This window comes from Sorex fumeus, unplaced genomic scaffold (genome assembly GCF_029834395.1).
Source record: "Sorex fumeus unplaced genomic scaffold, SorFum_2.1 ptg000047l, whole genome shotgun sequence".
Classification (NCBI taxonomy): Eukaryota; Metazoa; Chordata; class Mammalia; order Eulipotyphla; family Soricidae; genus Sorex; species Sorex fumeus.
The window spans coordinates 51,850,131-51,871,399 of NW_026606104.1; the positions used below are offsets into that span (position 1 = coordinate 51,850,131).

At 55.4% G+C, this 21,269-nt stretch overlaps 1 protein-coding gene across 1 annotated transcript in view; it reads right to left on the bottom strand.

Moving 5' to 3' along the window:
* Window positions 1–1,315: 1,315 nt before the first annotated feature.
* Window positions 1,316–21,269, bottom strand: part of GRIK3 (glutamate ionotropic receptor kainate type subunit 3) — a 197,182-nt gene continuing 177,228 nt past the window's right edge. Inside the window, exons 12-16 of the mRNA XM_056123057.1 lie at window positions 16,493–16,611; window positions 14,514–14,731; window positions 4,508–4,730; window positions 3,721–3,971; window positions 1,316–1,850 (exon numbers count right to left, since the gene is read on the bottom strand). Coding sequence (XP_055979032.1) covers window positions 1,656–1,850; window positions 3,721–3,971; window positions 4,508–4,730; window positions 14,514–14,731; window positions 16,493–16,611 — 1,006 coding nt within the window. The 3' untranslated portion in view covers window positions 1,316–1,655. The remainder of the gene's footprint in view (window positions 1,851–3,720; window positions 3,972–4,507; window positions 4,731–14,513; window positions 14,732–16,492; window positions 16,612–21,269) is intronic.

Consider the following 21,269-nt stretch of genomic DNA (forward strand, 5'->3'; position numbering starts at 1 on the left):
CTGGCTTGATCTGCAGCACGCAGTTTGGAGGAGGGACTGTCTGACTGACGTGCCACAGTACTCACAGGTTGGTTTTTTTTTTTTTTTGAGTCCTGGGGAGAACCCAGAGGTTACTCTTTGTTCCAGTGAGACCTAAATGTCCTCGCTTCCCCTGGGAGTGGACTGGCTGGTGTCTCCCGGACAGAGTCTCCAGCCTGTATCCTGCCCTCTGCATTTGACCACAGGCAGCCCTGCCAGCCACCTCCTGTTCTCTTTAAGGACACTTTGCTCCTGATCCTTCCATTGTCTCACTCATTTCCCAGAGTTGCAAAGCATCCACAACAGCTGGTCTCCCCCTTATTGGAATCTCAGATGCTATGACCGCTCTGCTGTACCGCCACACCCCACGAGGTCCCAGCTGCTCTGGACTAGAGACCAGGGGCCAGGACGGCCATGTGTCTCTGCGTGGGCTCTTTGGTTAATTCTCCAGGAGGCAGCTGCTCCCCTTCCACCCTCAGGGGCTCAACCATTATGATACACTGCCTCAGGAAACCTTTTCTAGGGCATCTCTTTAGGCCTGGCCGGTGCAGGAGACCAGCAGTTCCTTAGGGCCTCTCATGCTTTCTCTTCTACCCCAAAGTTGTCCCGTGAAGTAAGACACCACTTCTCACTGGAGGAAAGGTGGTAACTTTCATTTGAGTCTAAGCCACTCTTCCTCAATGACGGAAGTAGGTCACGGCACACTGGGAGCGGCTGCTGAGTAGAGGTGAAGGAGCCCAAGCTCCCCCAAGCTCCAGGGGGTTAGAAAGCAGCTTGGTGACCAGCACAGTAAGATCCAATGGCACATTTGCTGTTGGGATTCCATTGCTCCTCTGGGCTTCAAATATCAGTTGAGTATCTGAGCATCCTTTGGGAGTAGTTAAGGGGCTTCTTTCTTCTCCAGCCAGAAAGTAGAGAAGAATTTTCTCTGCTTTGCCCCAGTTTATTATCCTAGAGACCTCCTAGAGGAATGGGGGCCACCGGGATGTTGTCCATGAGGATTCAAGATGGTGTCTGCTGAGCATACTTCCTCCCACACCCAAACTCTTTCCCAGTAGAGCTCTGCTTCCAACTCTGCCCAAACATAGGTGATATCAAGTCCAGGAGACCGGGACTATGTAGTCCTTGAGAGCTGAACTTTTCCCTCTGCCCAGGCATGTGGTGGGGGGAGCCCCCCATCTCTGGTTCCCATTGGCAGCCACACTAACATCCTTAAGTTGCCCAAAGCTTGTGTCTCTGATCAAGCCCCCAGAAGACCCAGGATCACGGGGGCAGGAGTGGTGGTAAGGTCTGTTTTCCATGTTCTTTGGCCTCTGTGGGGCTGTGGGGGCAACTTCTGACCGTGGAGGGTGGTTGAGGGGCAGGTAGGTTTGGCCTGAGAGAGGCGTGTGCTTCCTTTGGCCTTGGCTGTCTCGGCTGGCAGCTTTAGAAACCCATAGAAGAAATGAAAGGAGAGTGAAGCCCCAGCAGCTGGCCCGGGGGCTGCTGGTTTCCTAGGAGGTAAGGGCAGAGGGCTCCTGGCTCACCAGGTGGGCAGCAGCTCTGGTCCCTGTGGCCAGCAGGGGCCAGGGGACCTTCCTTCTTGTCTCCTTCGCTTTCCTCTGTCCTGCCCCAGGCCCGGCGTCCCAGCCCTGCGCCTAGGGGAACACAGGGGCCAGAGAGGCACTGCAGCTCATGCTGTCCTTGCCCGGGAGCCGGCGGTCATTGAACGTGTGCATGTTGATGACGGCGTCGGTCTTGACCATCATGGGAGGCTGCGGCTTGTGCTTGACCCGACGCTGGCAGGTGAGGGAAAAGCGAATCTCATCGAGCATGGTGCTGCAGAAGGAACGCTGCAGGGAGAGCAAAAGGGGCACACGGATGAGGCCTGGTCCTGCCACGCCTCCCTTCCTCCCACAGCCTGTGCTCAGGCCCCCTGGACACTCTCAGGCCTGTGCTTCCTGCGCCTTGGCCTGTGTGTATAACGTCCTGAGCAGGGCGCTGCATCTTATGCCCGTTTCACAGATGAGCACACTGAGGCCCTGGCTACACATCCACGCTCAAAGAGTTCACCTGTCTTGAAGAAGTATAGGTATCGGAGGGCAGTGGCTCGTCGGAGAGGCTCTCTGTGGTTTGTCTGGAAGGTAGTGACAATTCTCTTAAGGTTCAGCTTAGCCAGTGAGGCTGCCTCTCTCTCGGAGACAGCTTGCCTGCAGGCTGCATGGTACAAGGGAACAGAGCTTTGAACCCAAACTCTGTCTCTCACCAGCCCTGTGACCTCTCTGAGGATGCCCACACTCATTGGTCAGTATCCTCCCTCAACACTCCTTTTCTTCACTCTGGGAAAATTTACAGAGCCCTGACCTGGACCCATCCTGTTCTGGGTGTTAGGCATGCAGCAGTGAGCAAGCTCAGGGAACTCACGGTGAGGGGGGCAGAAACAGCTGCAATCCCCATATGAAGAGGATCAAGCAGCTAATGGGCTAGAGAGGGGCTGGGCATGATGGGAAGGCAGAGTGAGAAGAGGGCAAGTGGGTGACAACTTGACTGACCTGTAGAGACCAACCACTCAGGTGAACCTCAGGTGCAAAGGCCCTGAGGCGGAAATGCACTGAGAGAATGAAAGACTGCAAGGGCAGGAGAGCAGAGGAACGGAGGGAGAGGCTGATTAGAGATGAGAGTGAAGTGCAGTTCTCTGATGCTTACTCCAATTGCACCAGGGTCCCCACAGAATGTGGTGAATCTTTCCTGAGGTAGCAGACATTTAGTGGATTCCTTTCAGGTATACTGAGGCTCCCCCTTTTTGTTTTTTGATACGTTAGCATGCATGCTTTGACATCATCCTAGTAAAAAAAATGCACAAACCCTTATTTCACTTTCTAAAAGTAGGAAGTGGTCAAAACCTGTGGACTCTTAAAGAAGTGCTCGTCCTGCAAATCGCCTTGCAGAGGTTCCCTCTTCCCTTGTTGTGCGATGTTGGAAGATGGCTGCTAACCCTCACATTGAGCTGCCTCTGCTCTCTGCAGACCCGGCGTCCTAGGCAGGAGGAATTCCTTCCCGCTCTCTCCGTGAGGGAGAGGCTCATTTCTCTCCTTCCCCACATGGTTTCATGGCATGCCCCTTCCTACTGACTCAGTGACCATCTGGGCTTCTGGAGGAGAGGCCACTCCCAGCCTGCCCCGATGCCCACTGAAATCACCCTGTGCCTGAGGGTACTACTGCCCGGATCCACTGCAGACCGATCAATACAGTTCCCCGTGGGAACACAGGGCATTAGCACTGAAGCCCTTTCTCCCTGGGAGTGTCACCAGCTCGGGGCGCAGTGCCACCACCCAGACACCCTGGAATAAAGCAGTTAGGTTGAGGCTCATTTCACCACCTATGAGGTTGGGTTGGCTGCATTAGCTCTTTCCTGTTTGGAACAGGATGATTGATGATTGGAATTCCCATATATATCTGGAAGTGGGAGAAAGTCCAATGATGCCCTCTGTCCCTTCGCCCTGCACAATGGCTGCCGGGCTGCTCGCAGGGAAAGGAGGGGTTGGGATAAAGTCAGAGCGTAGCTTGGATGGGGACAACGTGGGTAGAGAGGGCGAGAGGAGGAGGAAGTTCAGACTGGAGAGTATTTTGTGGTCTGCCAGAAATGAAGCTCCTGCCCATCCCCCGCTCCTATCCCGCCCCACCCCCCACCCCCCACCCCCGCCTCCTAGTTTTTGGTCTCACCTGCTCTCGCTCTGCTGTTTTGCGGAGCTTATACACGAACTCGCCCACGGCCACCAGCACAGACAGGACGAGGCCGGCGGCCAGGACGATGAAGATGCCGCCAATCTTCTGGATGCCCAGGGCGCTGGCCTCCTTGCTCTCCTCCTCCGGGCACCCGCTGCCACGCCACCACTTCTCCTTCATGACGTGCAGCTTGTCCTCCTCCTGGAGCTGCAGGATGGCGATGGTGATCTTGTCCCGATATGGGGAGCCTGGGTGGGGAGGAGAGCCTGGACTCAGTGCACTGGTCCTGAGCACCCGCCCACTGAGCTCTGGAAAGTGGGCCCCTGTGGTCAGAGCCCCCTTTGATGGAAGGAGTGTTGATTTAGGATGCTGGGGAGAGGTTTGCAGCCTTTTGGACCAACAACAGCATCTACTGCTTTATTCACCCCCAAATCCCAGTTTCTGTTACTATAGTTACCCCCTTGACTTGATTTACCACTTTCCTTCCCCTTTCACCAAGGTGAAAAAACCCAGGAAGGATCGTGATTCAAGCTGTGTGCAGAGGCCCCTGGCAGATCGGGGCATCTGGGCTACCACCTCTGCAAGGGAAGGTCAGATGAGCAATGGCCTCTAAGCACTGACCCCTACTCCTTTTCAACTTTACCCCATTTGTCAGAATAGGGTTGTGTCCCACCACCCTTCTCCAGGCTTGATGGAGGGAGGAGGAGGGGAGAGGAGGCGAGAGGCTGGGGGGGTTGTGAGTGGTGGGTGCGACCCTGGCCCCCTCCCCTCATGCTTCGCTCACCCATGGGGGTGCCGATGCCGTAGCCCTTGGAGTCGATGAGGCCCCCAATCTGGGTGAGGTTGCAGTTGCGCTGGGTCACGTACTCGATGGTGGTGGACTCCATGAGCAGTGCGTAGTCAGCCGTCAGTGTCCTCTGGATGCCCTCCTCATTGTTCTTCACCAGTGCCGAGGGCTTGCTGCTCATGAAGGCCCACATCTTCTCGAAGGTGGAGATCTTGGACTTCTGGCCCCCCAGAGGAATGAGACATGCAGAGTTACTGAGTGCGCCTGGGTCCCAGCACCGCTCACCCCCCACAGGGCTGGGACACGGAATTGTCTCTGGGCCTCGTGGAAGGGAGTCACTCTGAGCAGGCAGCTGCAGCCGGGAAGGGTCGGGTCCCAAACTCACTGAAGGGAGTGTACCAGCCCGGAGCCCAGATTAGGCCCTCCTCCCGGGAAAACTCTCGGCTCTCTGCCTCGACAAGAGTGGTTTTCAGGTGTGTTTTCAAAACTGGACTTTCTTTCCTCTGACATGGATTAAAGGATTGCATGGGCAAGCTGCTAGCGGCATCAACTCACAGGCTCTTTGCAGAGATGACCAGAGGCAGGTACCGTCCCATTTCACAAATGGGAAAGTTGAGGTAGGACTATCTCAGGGGTAAAAAAACAGGGGTAAAGCAGACCTCCAGCTTGAGACCTGGTGTCTGATCACTCAGCTGCTCTGCTGCCTAATAGCCACTAACTATGAGGGTTCTCTGAGAGGGGAGATACATGGAGGATCCTGGGAACGCCCCCCCTACCCTTGTCCCCCTCCCCCTCACCACATGACTCCTGCGAGCTGTATCTTAGAGTCTAGGTGGGCCATCAGGACCACGGACGGCAGAGTGGAGAGAAGGCTTACCCCAGAAAGTTCTGCCTGCTGCTGGTGAGGGGATTCAGCACCCCTCAGGCCAGGCCTGGTGGAGAAGTTTGTCTGCCTGTCCTGGGCTAGCAGTGAGAGTCCAAGAGGGCCCTGGGGTAGGCAGGAGCAAGGCTAGTGGGCTCTGTCCTCCCTGACAGATGGCCAGGATGTCTGGTACGGCAGATTCTTTCCAGCTTGGTGCCTGCCTGGAGGGACCGGCCACCGCCACAGGTCCCAGGGGAGCAGGTGGCTCTCAGGCCTCACTGCACCCAGCTGTTTCCAAGGCTGGTTGTGCCTGCCTGTGACGTCAGCCTGTCTGACTGGCTCTGGCCCAGCTCCGGGGTACGTGACGGCTCAGGAGCTCGGGAACAGGCTAGCAGACCGGGGGGCGGTGGGAGGGGGCAGCGGAGCCTGCCAGGAGCGGCTGGCGTAGGAAAGTGTGTCTTCAACTCTCCTGATGCTGTCCCTTCCCAAAACAGCTCCTGGCACACCTGAGAACCCCCCAGATAGCAGGCAGGACCTCACTTGGAATTCCATCTGCACCTGAATCGGACAGGTCTAGGGCACTTCCCGCACAGGAGACCTCCCCCTACCTGAGTCCTCCCACTGGCTCCACTCTGCCTGTGTCCTCTCTTCCTCGGTTCTCTTGGCCTAGGTCCTCCCCACCAGAGGTGAGACTGAGCAGGAAGGGCTGGCGTCTCTCCCTCCACTGCCCAATGCATGTTGGGGAACAGTTTTCCCCATTGTTCCCAGACACGCTGCGCACCAGGTCTGGGTAGACGTGGGGCAAAGGATGACCAGGGTGCGTGGAGAAACCACTCTGGGAGACTGCTGATGGCTGCTCACTGTATTGCCAAGTACAAACCTATTTTATAGAGGGTCTTGGCTTAAGAGGATGGTCCAACCACATAAAGTTTAGCATTATAGACCTATGACCTTCCCAACTCTGCTTTGCCTTGGCCCTATCCCAATGAGGGCTAGATGCTGCAGTTGGGAATGACTCTTGAGGGGGAGGTGAGGCTCCAGGCAGGATGCGTGGTGCTTGTAAAATGTGCCCAGACACTCCCTACTGGGTGCTATGCAGGGGCAGGTCTTATCTGCTCTGGTGCCTGTTGCCATGCTCCACACCTGCAAAATGCCTGCCTGGTCTGGTCCCACTTCTAGCTGGTCCTGGCTTTCTGCGACCCCCCATCCACTGCTATTCTTTGCTCTGCCACTCACCCCTCTTCACGTTCTGTTTCCCCTAGTGGATCCCCGACTCCCTTCCCCTCACACACAGTGTTTTTCCTGCCCTGGCTCTCCCCTTAAGAACCATCCCTTTTGCCCATAGAAAACATCCCTGATTTACTGTTCTTCCGGTTCTGTAAACATTCCTTACTTCTGACATGATTTCTGGCGTTCAAAGTCTCCTGCTCAGGCTTTCTGTTGCATTCTGCCACCTTTCCTGAGAGTGTCTGTGGCCCAAGGCTTCTCCCTGGCTCAAATAATCTGGTCTCCTGGTATCACCTCCTGCCCTGGGCGTGTGCCACGCCTCATGGCTCTCTGAAGCCCAGGAGCGATGGGCTGTGTTCCCGCTGCACCCACAGGAAATGGGTTCTGGCCACATGCTCTCTGCCCCTCGCCTGATGGGGGTGATGGCGGCCAGCTGCGATGCTGGGTGTCGTGCGTGGCCAGTCCCACAATGATGGAAGGGAAGGCAGCTCCATCTGATGCTCCGCGGGGAGGAGCCCAGGGTCTGGCGGGGATGCAGTCTGAGGGACACAGCATGTGCAGACCCAGAGCAGCTGCCATGTCTCCTGACCCTCTCATGGCTCATCTCTGCTGCCCAAGGACCCTAAGTGAGGGGTTATCTGTGATGCTGCAGTGGATAATGACACTTTCTTCCCACACCACCTCCTTCTTCCATTCCCAATGCAGTTACTTTTCCGAGAATCCATCCTAACTACTCCACTAATCAAACCCTTCAAGTCCAAGCAAACCTGCTTGCAGATTCCCAGACTCTTTGACCACGTTGCCCACCTGCTGACTGGGAATTCTATCTCCTCTCCTGTCTCCAATGCTTCTATTCGTCTTCTATCCCAGGTCCTCTTGTGTTCACAGTGTCCTTATTCTGGCACAGGTGGGAACTCTGGGTTGATAAGGGTTCCCTTCACCTCCTATTCATGCCTGTCTGCACGCAAGCTTCTTTCCACCCTCTATCCATCTATCACTCCACCCATCCATACTCCATCCAGCCATCCAGTCATTCATTCATACATCCATCCACCCACCTATCAGTCCATTCACCCCTCCCTCCCTCCTCCATCCACCATCCATCCATCACCCATCCATCCCTTTTCTATCCATCCATTCATTTCTCCTTCATCCCTCTCATTCATCATATCCATGTTCTTAGCCACTAACCCACACATCTCCACATGAGTTCATTCAGTCATCTGACTATCTATCAGCCTGTTACCTGTTTCCCTACCCATTTACCCAGCTCTCCCTCCATCCATCTGCTCACTTCACCTATCCACACACAACCACCCCTCCACTTCTCCACCTGCCCCGTCTAACCCACTCACTCTCCAGGCAACCCGTTCACCATCAGTACATGTAAAGCCCTAACTACTCATGCCTCAGAGTGGGAATAGAACTTCCCCCTCCTTCTTCAATCTCTGGCCTGCTTCTTCACAACACCACTTCCATGCATAGGTACCGGAGAGAGACCCCAGGAACACTCCATAACAAGCGCCAATAAACCAGCTGGGGACTGGGAAGGCCCTGATGCCGATGGACTTGAGGGAGAGACATTTCGGTATCAAAGTCTCTAGCAAGTAAAAACACGGGAAGAGGAAGATGGGAAGAGATTCCAGAGAGCCTCGCCAGTTGAGAGGTGACAGTTAGACATGAAGCTGGTTGCTACTTCAAGAGTTTATGATTTCCCAGCTTCAGGAGCCAACAATCCCCCTGCAGTAGCTTTAGGCAGAAGCTCTGATACCTGCTTCTCTCTGAACCCCCCCCCCGCCCCACACACACACACCCGACTGTGCCTGTACTCTGTGCTGGGGCCCTTTCTCAATTGTATCATTCATGACTCTTTCCAGTTAAGTTCTGCCCTTGATTCTGATTCCTGGGCACATCCCTGGGATGCTTCCCTCGGGCAAGCAGGTGCCCCTGGAATGTCAGGTCCCTCTCCCATCTCCCCAGGGCCAGGCGACAGCCCCCAGCCCAGCCATCAGCCCCTCCTAGTCCCACGGCTCCAAGTCATCCTGCCTGTCCTAACCGGTGGGAACCTTAATAAGCATTGCTTCAGGGCCAGTCACCCAAATCAATTAATGGAATTGTTTGGAGAAGCCAGTATAGGGCAACGTGCCAGGATGGAGGAGCTTTTTTTATCAGGGAAATTGGCAAGAAAGTAAGTTTCAGGCTTATGACTTTCAATTCCAACCTCCTCAAAGAAGTAAATTGATTTTCTCCAACTGAAGATACTTAATCTTGAGAATTTAACATTTCTGTACAAGAAAATGTATATCGGTATATATATATACATATATATATGTATATTTCAAAGGGGGTGAAGATCAGGGGTTGCATGCAGGGAGGCGTGGCAGCAATGTGAGTCCGGGTTGGGTTTCCATGTGGAAAAGGAGACTTTCCCTAGATTAATTGGCTTTCCTGCCCCTTGGGGGAGGAGTCTGTGGTCTTACTGGATCCATGTGCTTGAGCAACTACTCAGGTCTCCTGGGTTATGTCTGTGCGGACCAGATCTAATACCTCTACAAACTCTTGCAATCCCCCTGGCCAGGCCAGACTTTCTGACACATTGGTGTCTGTACTTGTTCCTAAGACTTAATTGTGCAGAAACATGGGCTGGTCATGGGGGGAGTGTGGGATGAGGCTGCGGGCTTGTCCCCGCAGTGGGAGTGCAGGCTGGTGATGGGACTATGGGGGGCAAAAGGCGAGAGGGGTGCAATCAGCTCCCCTCCCTCCGGGCAAGCCCACAGGAGGGCCTTTCCAGGCGAGCACTGCAGCTATGCATGTCTGTGAGGACTGCTACTAGGTGGGCTGTGCGCCCGGCAGGGAGAATTGAACACTAAGTCTTGACATTGAAGATAGACAGGGCAGGACCACCTGAGCCCATTGACTTCCTGGCTTGTGCAGAAAAGGTAGCAATTGCTCAGGAGAACAGCCCTTGAGCTGGGAACCCCTCTTGCCCAGGCAAGCACCTGGGGAACCATGGGAAGGTGGGTGCAGGCTGCAGTGCTTCAGTGGACCCGTCTGCTCAGCTGCTAGGACAGGCGAGTCTGTGTAGGGGGGCGGCTGGCCAGCACCAGGGGCTAGGCGGCTCCCATGCAGGCCGGAAGCAGTATTCCCTCCTGTGTGAGGCCCCTTCCCAGCAGTACCGCCACGGAGGGCTGAATCCGCGACACCCTCTCCCCCCAAAGCTCTCCTCCCCGTGGGCAGCGCGCTGTCCCTGCATCCCTGCATTTAGCCGACATCACTGCACAGCCGAACGGGGCCTTCAAAGGCCTCCTTTTTCATCTCCTAATTAATTTTTATCTTCCAAGACGAAGGGAGGACAACACAGGAGATGTTGTATGTGATGTTGCTGCTCTCTGACAACTCTCAAATGAGATTTCCTTAGGAAGGTGGGGGCTGCCTGCAGCCACCATCCCCTAGGCTGCAGGGAGGAGGTAAGGGGTCTGGAACCCCCCAAGAGTCCTGCTTCGGGCTGCTGTCTTTGGATGTGAATGCCCTCTCCTCTCCTCTCCTCTCCTCTCCTCTCCTCTCCTCTCCTCTCCTCTCCTCTCCTCTCCTCTTTCCTCCCCTCCCCTCCCCCTCCTTACTCCTCCCCTCCCTTGTCTCCTGCCCTTCCCTCCCCTCTCCTCCCCCTCCCCCCACATTCTCTCATTCATGGAGGCTTTTCAGATGGCTTGCAGCCTCCCAGGAAATGCACTAACCATGGAAGTGAAGGGCACAACGGCCCTCACTCCAGAGAGCTCAAGGCTGTCATCTGCTTTGCCCTGTTCACAGCATTCTCGAAATTTCTCTGCCGGTTCCTCCTTTAATGCTGACCAGGTGGTGAACTGTGGCTGCCGCCCTAAGCAAGAGCAGACACGGGGACACTGACCCTGGAGCCAGGAGGCTCATACCCTCACCTGGAATCTCAGAGCTGTGTGAAGTCAGTGCCAGCTAGTCTCAGAGTCCTGACTTCGGCCTGTGGAACTGGACATGATGTTGACAAGTGTTACCTCCCAGGGCCTTTCTGAGGAGGAGATGGAGGAAGGGGGACGGGCACATAGTACACAGGGTGTGCTCCATAACCCTGGCGATGATGAGCTTTGCCTCGGTCTCCCCACACTGGGATCTACTCCTGGGGCTGACTGCTGCCCAGACCTGGGCCCAGCCCTCCCATGGACACACACACACATGCAGGGCAGGAAAGAGACTGTGTGCAGAAGGCCCTAAGTATTTGCTGCCCATGTGGACAAGGGCTCTGTCACGCCCTGCTGAGACTGCAGGTCAGTTGGTGAGCCTCCAGCTTTCTAAGCTGAATTCAGTCTCTCCTCTGGCCCTTCTAAGGGGCAGTGGGCTGCTGCTGCTTAGCGAGGGGTTGGGTTGAGGATGGGGGATGGTCAAGCAGCTCAGCAGGGTTCAGGGCAGAGGCGAAGGTGCTCAGGGAGCAGGAGGGGGGGGTGTTGGTGTTGAGCAGGGGCCTTCTAGGAGAGTGCTGTGCTTCCAGCTCCTCAGCAGAGGTCACATCCAGGCCCCACCTCTGTGACCGCCCCAACAGCTGCCCCTGAACAGGCACCTGGGAGGAAGAGCACTGCTCTGTTCAAGGGGAGGGCCACGTGGCCAGAATCAAGAGGAGCGAGCCAGCCAGGGGATGTGGAGTTGCCGATTCTAGCTGAAGGCTCCCTTGAGCAGAGGCTCCTGCATCCCAGCCAGGGCCCGGGACAACACCTTCCTGTCTCCTTTGCCCTCCTCCTGGCTCTGCTGACTGCAGGGCAGGTAAGTGAGGGTGGACCCGGCTGAGGTGCAGCTTTACGCCAAGGACAGAGGCTCGATGGGGAGCTGGGACGAGTCTCCTGGAGGCCAATCGGAGCCTGCTAGCACAGAGGGAGGTAAGGGCGGCACCGAGCCTGCGCGGTCTTATTCCTGCCGCTTGCCTTTGATGGAGCTCTGCTTAGAGACGGGCTCATGAGTAATGCATGAGAGATGCTCGGGCACAGTGGAAGGCGCGGGAGCAGGTGCATTCAGAGGCCTGGCTGCTGCGCTCACTCACGCCCCAGCTAGGCACCTTGGGGGAAGAGTCGGGCGCCTGTCAGGGACAAGCCTCCCCCGTCCCCTCACAGGCACATGTGGGCACTCTGGCACGCACCTGTGCACTCTCGCCCAGACGCAATCCCCGCTGTGCTCCCCTGACCCACATCCATGCGGACACCCTGTCCAAGCACAGAAACGAGCACCCCCCCCCCCCCCCCGCCAAACACACACACACACAGCAAACTCGTGGGCAGGGCTCACGTGCTCATAGCAGATCCATCCAAGAACCACACCTCTGTGCATACTAGCCTGCTGCAGCTGCAGGCTGCATGTGTGCACACACACATACTCACATGTATGAACACACACAGCGGGATGCAGAGAAATCCCCTCGTGCCCTTCCCTCTAAGTACACACTTGTGACCTCAAAGAAAGGCTTTGTCTCTGGGCTTCTCAGGGTCAGCAGTCACCCAAGACGGGTGAGGTCCCCTCCACTCCTCGCCCCTCGCCAAGCAGCTGCTTCCACTCAGGAGGGACAGAGGCAGCTGTGGGGAGACGCTGCTCGGGTTCCGAGCCTGGGAGGTGGGGGGGGGACCCTCCTGCCTGACTCCTCCCTTCTCTCCTCTCCTAAGACTCCTAAAGGATCACTCAGAGGCTGGGCCTGAAAGAAAGAAAGGACTGGAAGATGGGAACCAGAGCCCAGACTGGTGGAGAGCAGTTGACAAGCAAACTGGCCCCCGGCCAGAGTTTCCAGACTGAGCACTTCTGACAAGAGTGGCAGGAGTGGTTCTCAAAGACAGGACCCGGCCAGCAGCAGGTGCATCACTCAGGACGTGTTAGAAATGTGCATTCCTGCAGCTGAAGAGTGAGCTCAAAGAAAGGGTCAGCCCTTTGAAGGCCTTGCACGCTCGGCAAGATAGATGCCACCTAGCTATAATAACCTTGGGGGCCCTCTGAGCATGGCTGGGCTCACACATTGAACTATCTGGCCCACCTAACTGAGTATAACTGCCCCCACCAAACCCAAACCCAAAACAAACAAAACCTCTCCAGAAATAAACTTTCTTGGTTCTGCTTTTGCCATAAATAGGTGGGAATCTATTGAACCAGAAACTCTGAGGGTACGTCCAGACATCTAGGGTTCCACCAGCCTTCCAGGTGACCTGAAGTTAAACTGAGGCCTGCATACCATGGTCTGGAACAACATTTCTCATGGCTCCCTGTGGGTCCCAGGGTACTCCAAGGGGCCACAGATATAAGTCACATAAATAGGAGACCAAGGCATGACACCAGAGGTCAGTTGGCAGGATGAAGAGATCACAGGAAGGAAATACAAGAGGGGAAAGGGAAGAAACACTGGCCCCAACCATAGGTGTGGGAGAAAGGCAGGCCTGCGTCCACCTCCAGCTTCTTCAGCCGTGGGTCGGACAAGTGCCTTCGCCTCCTAGAGCTGCCAGGTGTAAAAGTCGACCAAAGGGCAGTTGCTAGCTCCCTGTGCTGGCCATGGAGATGGAGTGAGGCCAAGCATTTAGTGCCACACCTGGCTCACAGGGAGCACTTCTGGGAGCAGCTCGTGGGAACCACTGCTTCTCCCATCAGCCGTTCAGCCAGCCCCTCACTCTTTGCCACTGAAGCAGAAGGTGAAAAAATTAAAACGAGTCTGGGAAGTAGGTCAAAGCCATACAGTGTCTGGGAGCAGCCAAGTCAGAGCCAGAACACAGTCTTGAGTGGGTGGCAGGACTTCCTGGGGGGCCCCTGTGTTCCTGAAGCTTGATGTGCGGAGGTATGAAGCCTCTTCCCTGCTTCTGATGTGCCCCCTGCAGCCATCCTGGAGGGCGAGTGCTCTTCCCCATGCCAGACCAGCCTACAAACAGGGCTGCCATGGAGACTCAGAGCCAAGGGCATGAGGGCCCAGGGGCTGCGTGTGTGTTTAGATCTCTCCTCTCCTTCCCTCCTCCCAACCCAGCCTCTCCAATTATTCAAGAAGATAGGAACATTCCACCACTTGCCCCAGAAACAGAGGTTCTAGCATCTGTCCTGGGACCAGCTGAGATGGCCTCATCATCACAGCACCCCAAAGCAATGGTGCTGAGCCCTGGAGGGGGGTATCTGGCTCATGGACTGTGATTGAAGAGAGTGAAGGGTGTGTGTGTGTGTGTGTGTGTGTGTGTGTGTGTGGTGTGCACGTGCGTATGCGTACACATGTGTATGTGTGAGTTTGTATGTGGGGGTGTATATGTGAGTTTGTGTGTGTGTGTGGTGTGTATGTGAGTTTGTGTGTTGGGGGAGGTATATACGCAAGTTTTTGTGTATGTGGGGTCTGTATGTGAATTTTTGTGTGGGGGTATATACACAAGTTTGTGTGGGGGGTGTATGTGAGTTTGTAAGTGTGCATGTGTGTGAGTTATTTTGTGTGTGAGGTATATATAAGACTTTGTGTGTATGTGTGGTGTGTATGTGAGTGTGTGTATACGTGTGTGTGCGAGTTTTTTGTGTATGAGTTGTATATGCAAGTTTGTGTGGGGGCTGTGTGTATGCGAGTGTGTGTGTGAGGTTTTGTGTGTGAGTTGTATATGAGAGTTTGTGTGGGGGCTGTGTGTATGCGAGTGTGTGTGTGTGTTTTTTGTGTGTGAGTTGTATATGCAAGTTTGTGTGGGGGCTGTGTGTATGCAAGTGTGTGTGTGAGGTTTTGTGTGTGAGTTGTATATGAGAGTTTGTGTGGGGGCTGTGTGTATGCGAGTGTGTGTGTGAGGTTTTGTGTGTGAGTTGTATATGAGAGTTTGTGTGGGGGCTCCGTGTGTGTGTGTGTGTGTGTGTGTGTGTATGTGTGCTAGCAGGGGTCAGCATGCTGCGGCAGGGCAGGGAGACTCTCACCTTGAAGAAGGTCATGGTGGCGCCATCCTTGACGGCCCCATACTCGATCTTGGTCTGTTTGGCCAGGTCATCGGCGGAGTCAATGGGTGACTCCATGCGCTCCACAGTCAGGAAGGCGGCCAGGTTGGCCGTGTAGGAAGAGATGATGATAAGCGTGAAGAACCACCAGATGCCCCCGATGATGCGTGTGGACAGGGCTTTCGGCATCAGCTCAGAGCCTGGGAGAAGGAAGCAGTCTGTTAGTGCCAAGTGCGGCTAGACACAACCCAATCCTTTCCTGGAGGAGGAGTGTGAGTCTGCCCTGACATTAGCATCACCTGGGAGCTTGTGGTTTAGCCACTGGCCCCCATTCCCACCCCCTCAGAGCTACTGAAGCAGCCACAGCAGGTGTGGGGCCAGAAATCTGAGTGTGAGAAGCCCTCCTAGGGATTCAGGCACAGGCTCGAGTTCAAAAGTGGCTGTTGTAGCACGGCAGGCTGCTCAGACTGTTTGCATCGAACCCTGAGCCTGACTCCTAACTCTGTGTCAGAGGTGTCCACGCTCTTGTCATGCTGGGTGGCTCCCCGATCTCTGGGACCCCGTCAAGCCCTGAGCCTCGTCCTTCCTCTGTCCCAGCCTCACCCCAGACCGCATCCCTGCAGTGCTATCATTTGAGGAGAAATTGTGTGGGAAATAAAGGTGGTGTACAAATGCAAGATTGCTACGCGGTGCTTTGCAGGAGGAGAAAATCAACACTTTCTGAAGCTCTCCGCCCAGTCAGATCGCTCTTCCTCCCCGACCTTCGGCGAGGCACACAATTTAGATGAAACCTTCTAACTGAAGTAATTAACTAGGCTGCTTTCAAGAGATTTAAATAGCAAGTGACTCCTGAACTTTCCAGAATATTTGGACTGGCAATCTGAAAAGCGTCTGCTTTGATATGGATGATTTTTCTTTTTTTTTCTTTTTTTTTTTTTCAAAGAACTCACTCAAGGGAGAGTTTTCAATACGTAACTATTTTTCTCCCTCCTAATCAAAACCTCGCAGGGAATACATCAGGGGCTAGTGCTTTGAATAGCAGCAGGAGGTGGACGAGGAGAAGCTATTACGCGTGGAGGGGCTCCCCGGTCTCTCCTGCCTGGTGCGGAACAAGGATGATGAACCACAGAGCAAGGTGAGTCTTCTGGCCACCACGTACTGCCAGCAAGGAGGAGGTACTTCTCGCGAGAGTTGCCTTGGGACCTCCAGGCTCCAGGGAAGCCATCAAGGCGTCTCAGTTTCCCCTCCCAACCAGCTACCCACAGTCTCACCTGCCTTGCCTTTCCCCTGATTGTCCCAAATTGGGAAAACTCCCACCATAGGAGAAAGACTTATTTCAGTTGTTTGGTGAGCCCTGTCGGCTCTGCCCCTGTCTGTGTCTGTGCCACAGGCCCTGAGCAGGTGCTCAGCTAGTCAGCTGGGTGGCTTGTCCAGGTACACTTTCCAAGACAGGTTCCATGAGGCCACATGCTCTGGCCCCCAGACAAGTGCATGGAGGTCAATAGTGCCTGTGAGCACTTTCCCCAGTGGCCTCTGACAGGGCTGCCCTCAGTCAGCTGTGGGTCCTATCTGTCCCCACTGCAGTCCCAGGTCCTCACAGCACATGTCTGTCCTCTACTCCCAGGCAGGGCCATAGCCTCAGTCAGGCCTCTGGAACCTAATCTAGGCACAGTGCTCCCCACCACAGGCTCAGCTTGATGAACCAGAGTCCATGGTGTGGGGACCACCGGAGGGGTCAGCACCAGCATTCACAGAGGTCCATGCCCACATGCTGAAACAGGAGGGGCCAGGAGGAGCCCTGTAAGCCATGCACGGGTGGAGGCAGCTAACTTGCCGGGGACACGCAGTGCTGTGGGGCATCCAGCTGTCTCAGCCCAGGCTTCCCGAGGGCACTGGCTCTGCTGTGGGTCCCCGGGGAGAGGGAGCCGGGGAAGGGCAGCAGGCCCAGGAGAGGTGCCTACCTTGCTGCATGAGGGAGCCCATGCCGAACCAGAAGCTGTTGAGCAGAGTGAAGTTGTTCTCCACCACCTCGGAGCCTGGGTTGCAGGGGTGAGCGTCGTACCACTCATAAGGGCTGAATCTGCAGCAAGAAGTGGGGAGCAGAAGATGGGGCTCTGAGCTTACAGGGGCGTCCAGGCCCCTCGAGAGGGGGTTCAGCCCGCACTGTGTGCCGGCAGACCACGTGTACATGCGCTCTGCTCTGCGGGCGCTGGGTGGGACACTAAGGGCCATTTGGCTTCTCGTTCTTTATTTATTTCGTGGCCTTATCTGGTTGTAAAAGTGATTCAACAGCAGGCCTTCAAATTAAAAGTGCAAATGCCCTTCCACCTAGCAATTCAGCCACAATTATCCAGCCTAGAAAAATGCTCCCGATGAGCCAAGGGAAGTAGGGAGGGGGGTTACGGAAGCATTGTTTGTAAGAGGGAAAACTAGAAACCACCTCCATGTCCTTCAATAGAGAAGTGATTACATCCACAAAGCCATCAGACAGCTGTTAAGGAGGACAGGAGGCTTCCAGACGGCTGGCAGGAAGAGATCTTCCACATGCATTGTTTAGTTAAAATGGGCGATAAAAATAAGCACAGCCACATCATGTGCACAGAGTCCTGAAGACGTAACTCTCTACCCCCTTCATAAACCCGGCGAAGGGGGCAGGCCAGAGACCGGAAGGCTCAGAACTGAGAAATGCTGGTGTTTGTGCCGTGGACGGGGAGTCAGAAAGGCAGAAGCAATATCAGAGCCGCCTGTTGCATGGTCGGATGTGAATCTCTACAAAGGAGAACACAGGCTTTTGAATTACTCGCATACTTTAGAAACTTGAAAGGGATGAAAGTACAGCACACTCTTTATCAAGCATTCAGGTGGGATGGAAGAATACGTTGTGAATATGAAAGGACTGTGAGCCCATCCCCCGGGGAAAACAATGTGCATAATCATTCCCCACAGCGTTATCTCTGAATATACGAATTATGTGCGGCAGGAAGAACATTTTTAAGATCCTCCCTCTACCTTCACGGGAAGAAAAGTCCTGATAGGGGCAGGATGCTGACTGACTTGAGAGTTTCAGCGGAGGAAATGTCAGCTGTTGGAAGCTACTGGGGCAGGGAGACTTGGGGAGATGGAGACCTGGGGAGGGAGACCTGGGGAGACGGAGACCTGGGGAGATGAAGACCTGGGGAGACGGAGACCTGGGGAGAGAGAGAGACCTGGGGAGACAGACTTGGGGAGAGAGACCTGGGGAGATGGAGACCTGGGGAGATGAAGACCTGGGGAGAGAGAGAGAGAGACCTGGGGAGAGAGACTTGGGGAGAGAGACCTGGGGAGATGGAGACCTGGGGAGACAAAGGCCTAGAGGAAGTGCCCACGCTGGAACCCCTGGGAAGTGCAGAATGAGGAGTCTCCGAGGAAGCCAGGAGAGAGAAGTGTGCAGGGAGCTGGGTTTCCTCCTTTGCTTTATCCCTTCCAAGGGCCATTCCCGGGCTCCACGCGCTGCTGTTAAACGTGCCTTGCTCTCTGGGGCTTTCGCCTGCCTTTCCCGCTGCCCTCTAAAGCTTTCCTAAATCGTCCTCCCGTCACTGTGGCGCCGGGGAGAAGAATTTCATTTGCAGAAAGTGGGATGAGAATTGCAAAGGAGACTCAAAGCCAGCCGGGGGTTCCAAAAGGGGCCCACCTTAAAATGGGCACTGGTGGAGGGATGGGTACTTGATCATTGTATAACTGAAACCCAAGCACAAAAATTTGTAAGTCTACAACTGTACCTCATGGTGTTTCACTAATAAAAATTTTTAAAAAGGGTGGGGGCACCTTCTGGTCCAGGAATCTAAGCTGTCCTGGGACATGCTACTGGTCAAGGGGAGGTTCCTGCAAGTGGGGACTTTGGAGAAGCTTAAATGTGGCCCCCTTGGGGCCTTTCTGGGAAGGACTGCTGGGGGGGAGGGGGAACCGCCTGGAATGTGGAGGCCAATGAGGACAGGCTGGCGGCTGCAGGCCCAGGCATGGTGGCCAGATGAGGACACTGGCAGGCCTGGATGAGCCCTGCAGGAGAGCCAGGCCCAGACCCCCTCCCACCCCGACTCCCAGCCACAGCAGCGGGGGTTGGCAGGGAGAGGTGCAGGCTGCTGAGGGGTAGGAGTGAGGCAGCAGCTAGGTGTCCAGTGGGTGCTGCCTCAGGGGCCTGGGTGTGAGAGAAACAGGAATGCTGGGCCCAAGCTGGCCTCACTCTGTACTTGCTGTGGGCAGTGGTGAGCGTGGTTTGGAGGACTGTCTGAGCCTCCTAACTCGAGGGGAGCCTACAGGTTTGGGCAGGCGAGGGGGACTCCTCAGGCAGGAGGGAAGACCAAGTGCAGAGCATGCTGTAGTTTCAAAGAGCCAGTGATGTGCTCACACCAGAACATCATCCCCATACAGGCCACTCAAGGACTCTGGTCCCAGGCCTGCCTGCTGCCTCTGGGGAGTGGCCACTGAGCCAGAGCAGCACCTGGGAATGTGTAAGGGCCCCAGGCCAGAAGGGGGCCTGGTCCTCCCCTACATTTCTAGCTTTGGGGACACTCAAGGGTGGGGCTCGGTGTGCCTTCACCCCAGATATGGAATTATTCATGACACAGCCACTCGTGCCTCTGGTGGATGTGAGTGGGTGACATCAGGGGTCAAACCTAACATTTGCAGATGCTTTTAGCCCTTCAGCCGTCCCTGGGGCTCCTATTTGGGAATGAATGAGAGTAAAGAAATAACCAGTTCTAGGGGTCATAGGGATAGCCCAGAGGTCAGAAAGCTCAGAGATAACTTGTGCTTTGCCTGTAGAAAGGCAACTTTGACATCCTGTATGGCACAACCTCTGGGCACCCCTGAGTGTGACCCTGCCAGTTCCTAGCACCAACCAGCTAAATCACAGAACTGAAGCATTGGCTCCAGCTCTTGACGGAACCTGACCGTTAAATCCAGCCAGTTGCCCAGGACTCTCAGCATTACTCCAGAGCGCCTTTCCCCACCCCTCCTACCCCCAAAGAATCCTAGAACCCTAGAATAGGCTTCTTGGTTTCAAGCACTGTTCCCAGCTGAGACCCTCACTACATTGAGGGGACCACTGAGGAGGGAACTATTTATAGCTGAGGAGGTGGTTCAGAGTGGCTTAAGGGTGGTCCTACAGCCAGAGAGTTGGTGGTGGTGGGGCCCGAATATAGCCCCAAGGTCACAGGAGAGGTGTGGGATGGCTGTGGGGCAAACAAGGAAGATGCCCCTAAAGTGATGGGTGGGGGGTTCTCGTAGGTACAGTTTGAGGCTGGCAGAGGGGTCCTCAAGGACGAGGAAGTGAGCACTGGCAGAGCAGCAGAAGCCCGAGTCCTCTGGGAACGAAGTGTGCCCAGCCCCAATGCCTAGCCCTGTCCCCCTTGGCAATAGGATGGAGTGTGCCCAGTCCCAATGACCAGCCCTGACCCCCTCAGGGACAGGATGGAGTGTGCCCAGTACCAATGACCAGCCCTGACCCCCTCGGGGACAGGATGGAGTGTGCCCAGCCCTGCTGCCTGGTTCCTCTAGCCTGCCCGGGGGCTGAGCTGGGCTGTGCCTCCCAGCCACAGCAGCATGCTCTCCCGTATTCTCAGCTGAGAAAGTCCTTCCCTCCCTCTTATTCCTTCACCCTATCTCGGCACAAAGCAGAAGGCTCTGGGGGCAGAGATAGGCCTGAGAAGTTGCTGGAAGGCTTCGGTAAAGTTGGGCAGGTGCAGTTTGCAAAATGCCAGATCCAGCACCTGGGGCCCTCCTCACCCTTCATGAGGTCCACCCCTTGGGACATCCACAGTCACAGGGAAGGGTCCACAGGCCAGTGGCCACATGGAGCAGGCTACAAGGTTACACCCTCCACCCTAACTCCAATGGGTGCCCGGCAATACCCTGAGTCTTCTCCGCACATTGTGTGTTCTTGCCGGCCCTCCTTGTTGCCTAGATCTGTCGGCTCTGGGGTCTTCCCTTACTAGTGTGTGCTTTCCACTACCCACTGCCTGGCCACCATGTGGCTCGGTACTTTCTGCCTGGCCTGCACACATCTGTGTTTGCCACCCTGGCTTAAAGTGGGACAGGACTGAGCAGGAAGCTCAGCTCTGCCAAGGGAAGACCTTTGGCCTGGCAGACGGCCTCTCGGAGCCTCCCGCCTCTGTCTCGGTGAGCGGAGGGTGATTAGATGCTCTCCCTGGTCTGAGGTAGAGTCAAGGGGACTGGGATGTGTGAGGGAGGGGTGTGCTATGACGCTGGCCCTGCCTCTCTGGCTCTGAGACCCTCCCTTCTCTCCTCAGGAGCCTGGTGTTTTAGCAGTACTGGTATGCCCCTCTCTTACAGAAAGTCTCCTCAGACTAACCTAGGGAAGGGGCTCTGACCTGGCCAGGATGGGGTTTCAGGAGGACTGGAAAGCAAGTATACCTGCCAGTAGCCGAGGAAAGACTTGTGAGTGAGCAAGCATGAAATTTTGTTGTGCAACTCACACTTCCTATAACCCTTGAACTTTGTCCTCTTTCCCCTTGACCTTTGGCCTTTCCCCCACCCCCAATCCTAACAGATAGTCTCCTGTGTGTTTGATGTTGAACCAGGTCCAGTTATGAATGAATGGAGGCAGGGAGAGATAACAACAGGCCTCTGAGATCACTCCTGGGCTTATCCAGCCCACAGGCTCCTCTCTTCCTCAGAGGAGAGTCGACAGAGGCCTTCTGGTAGGACACTTTAAGGTCATCATGCAGACCCGGAAGAAGG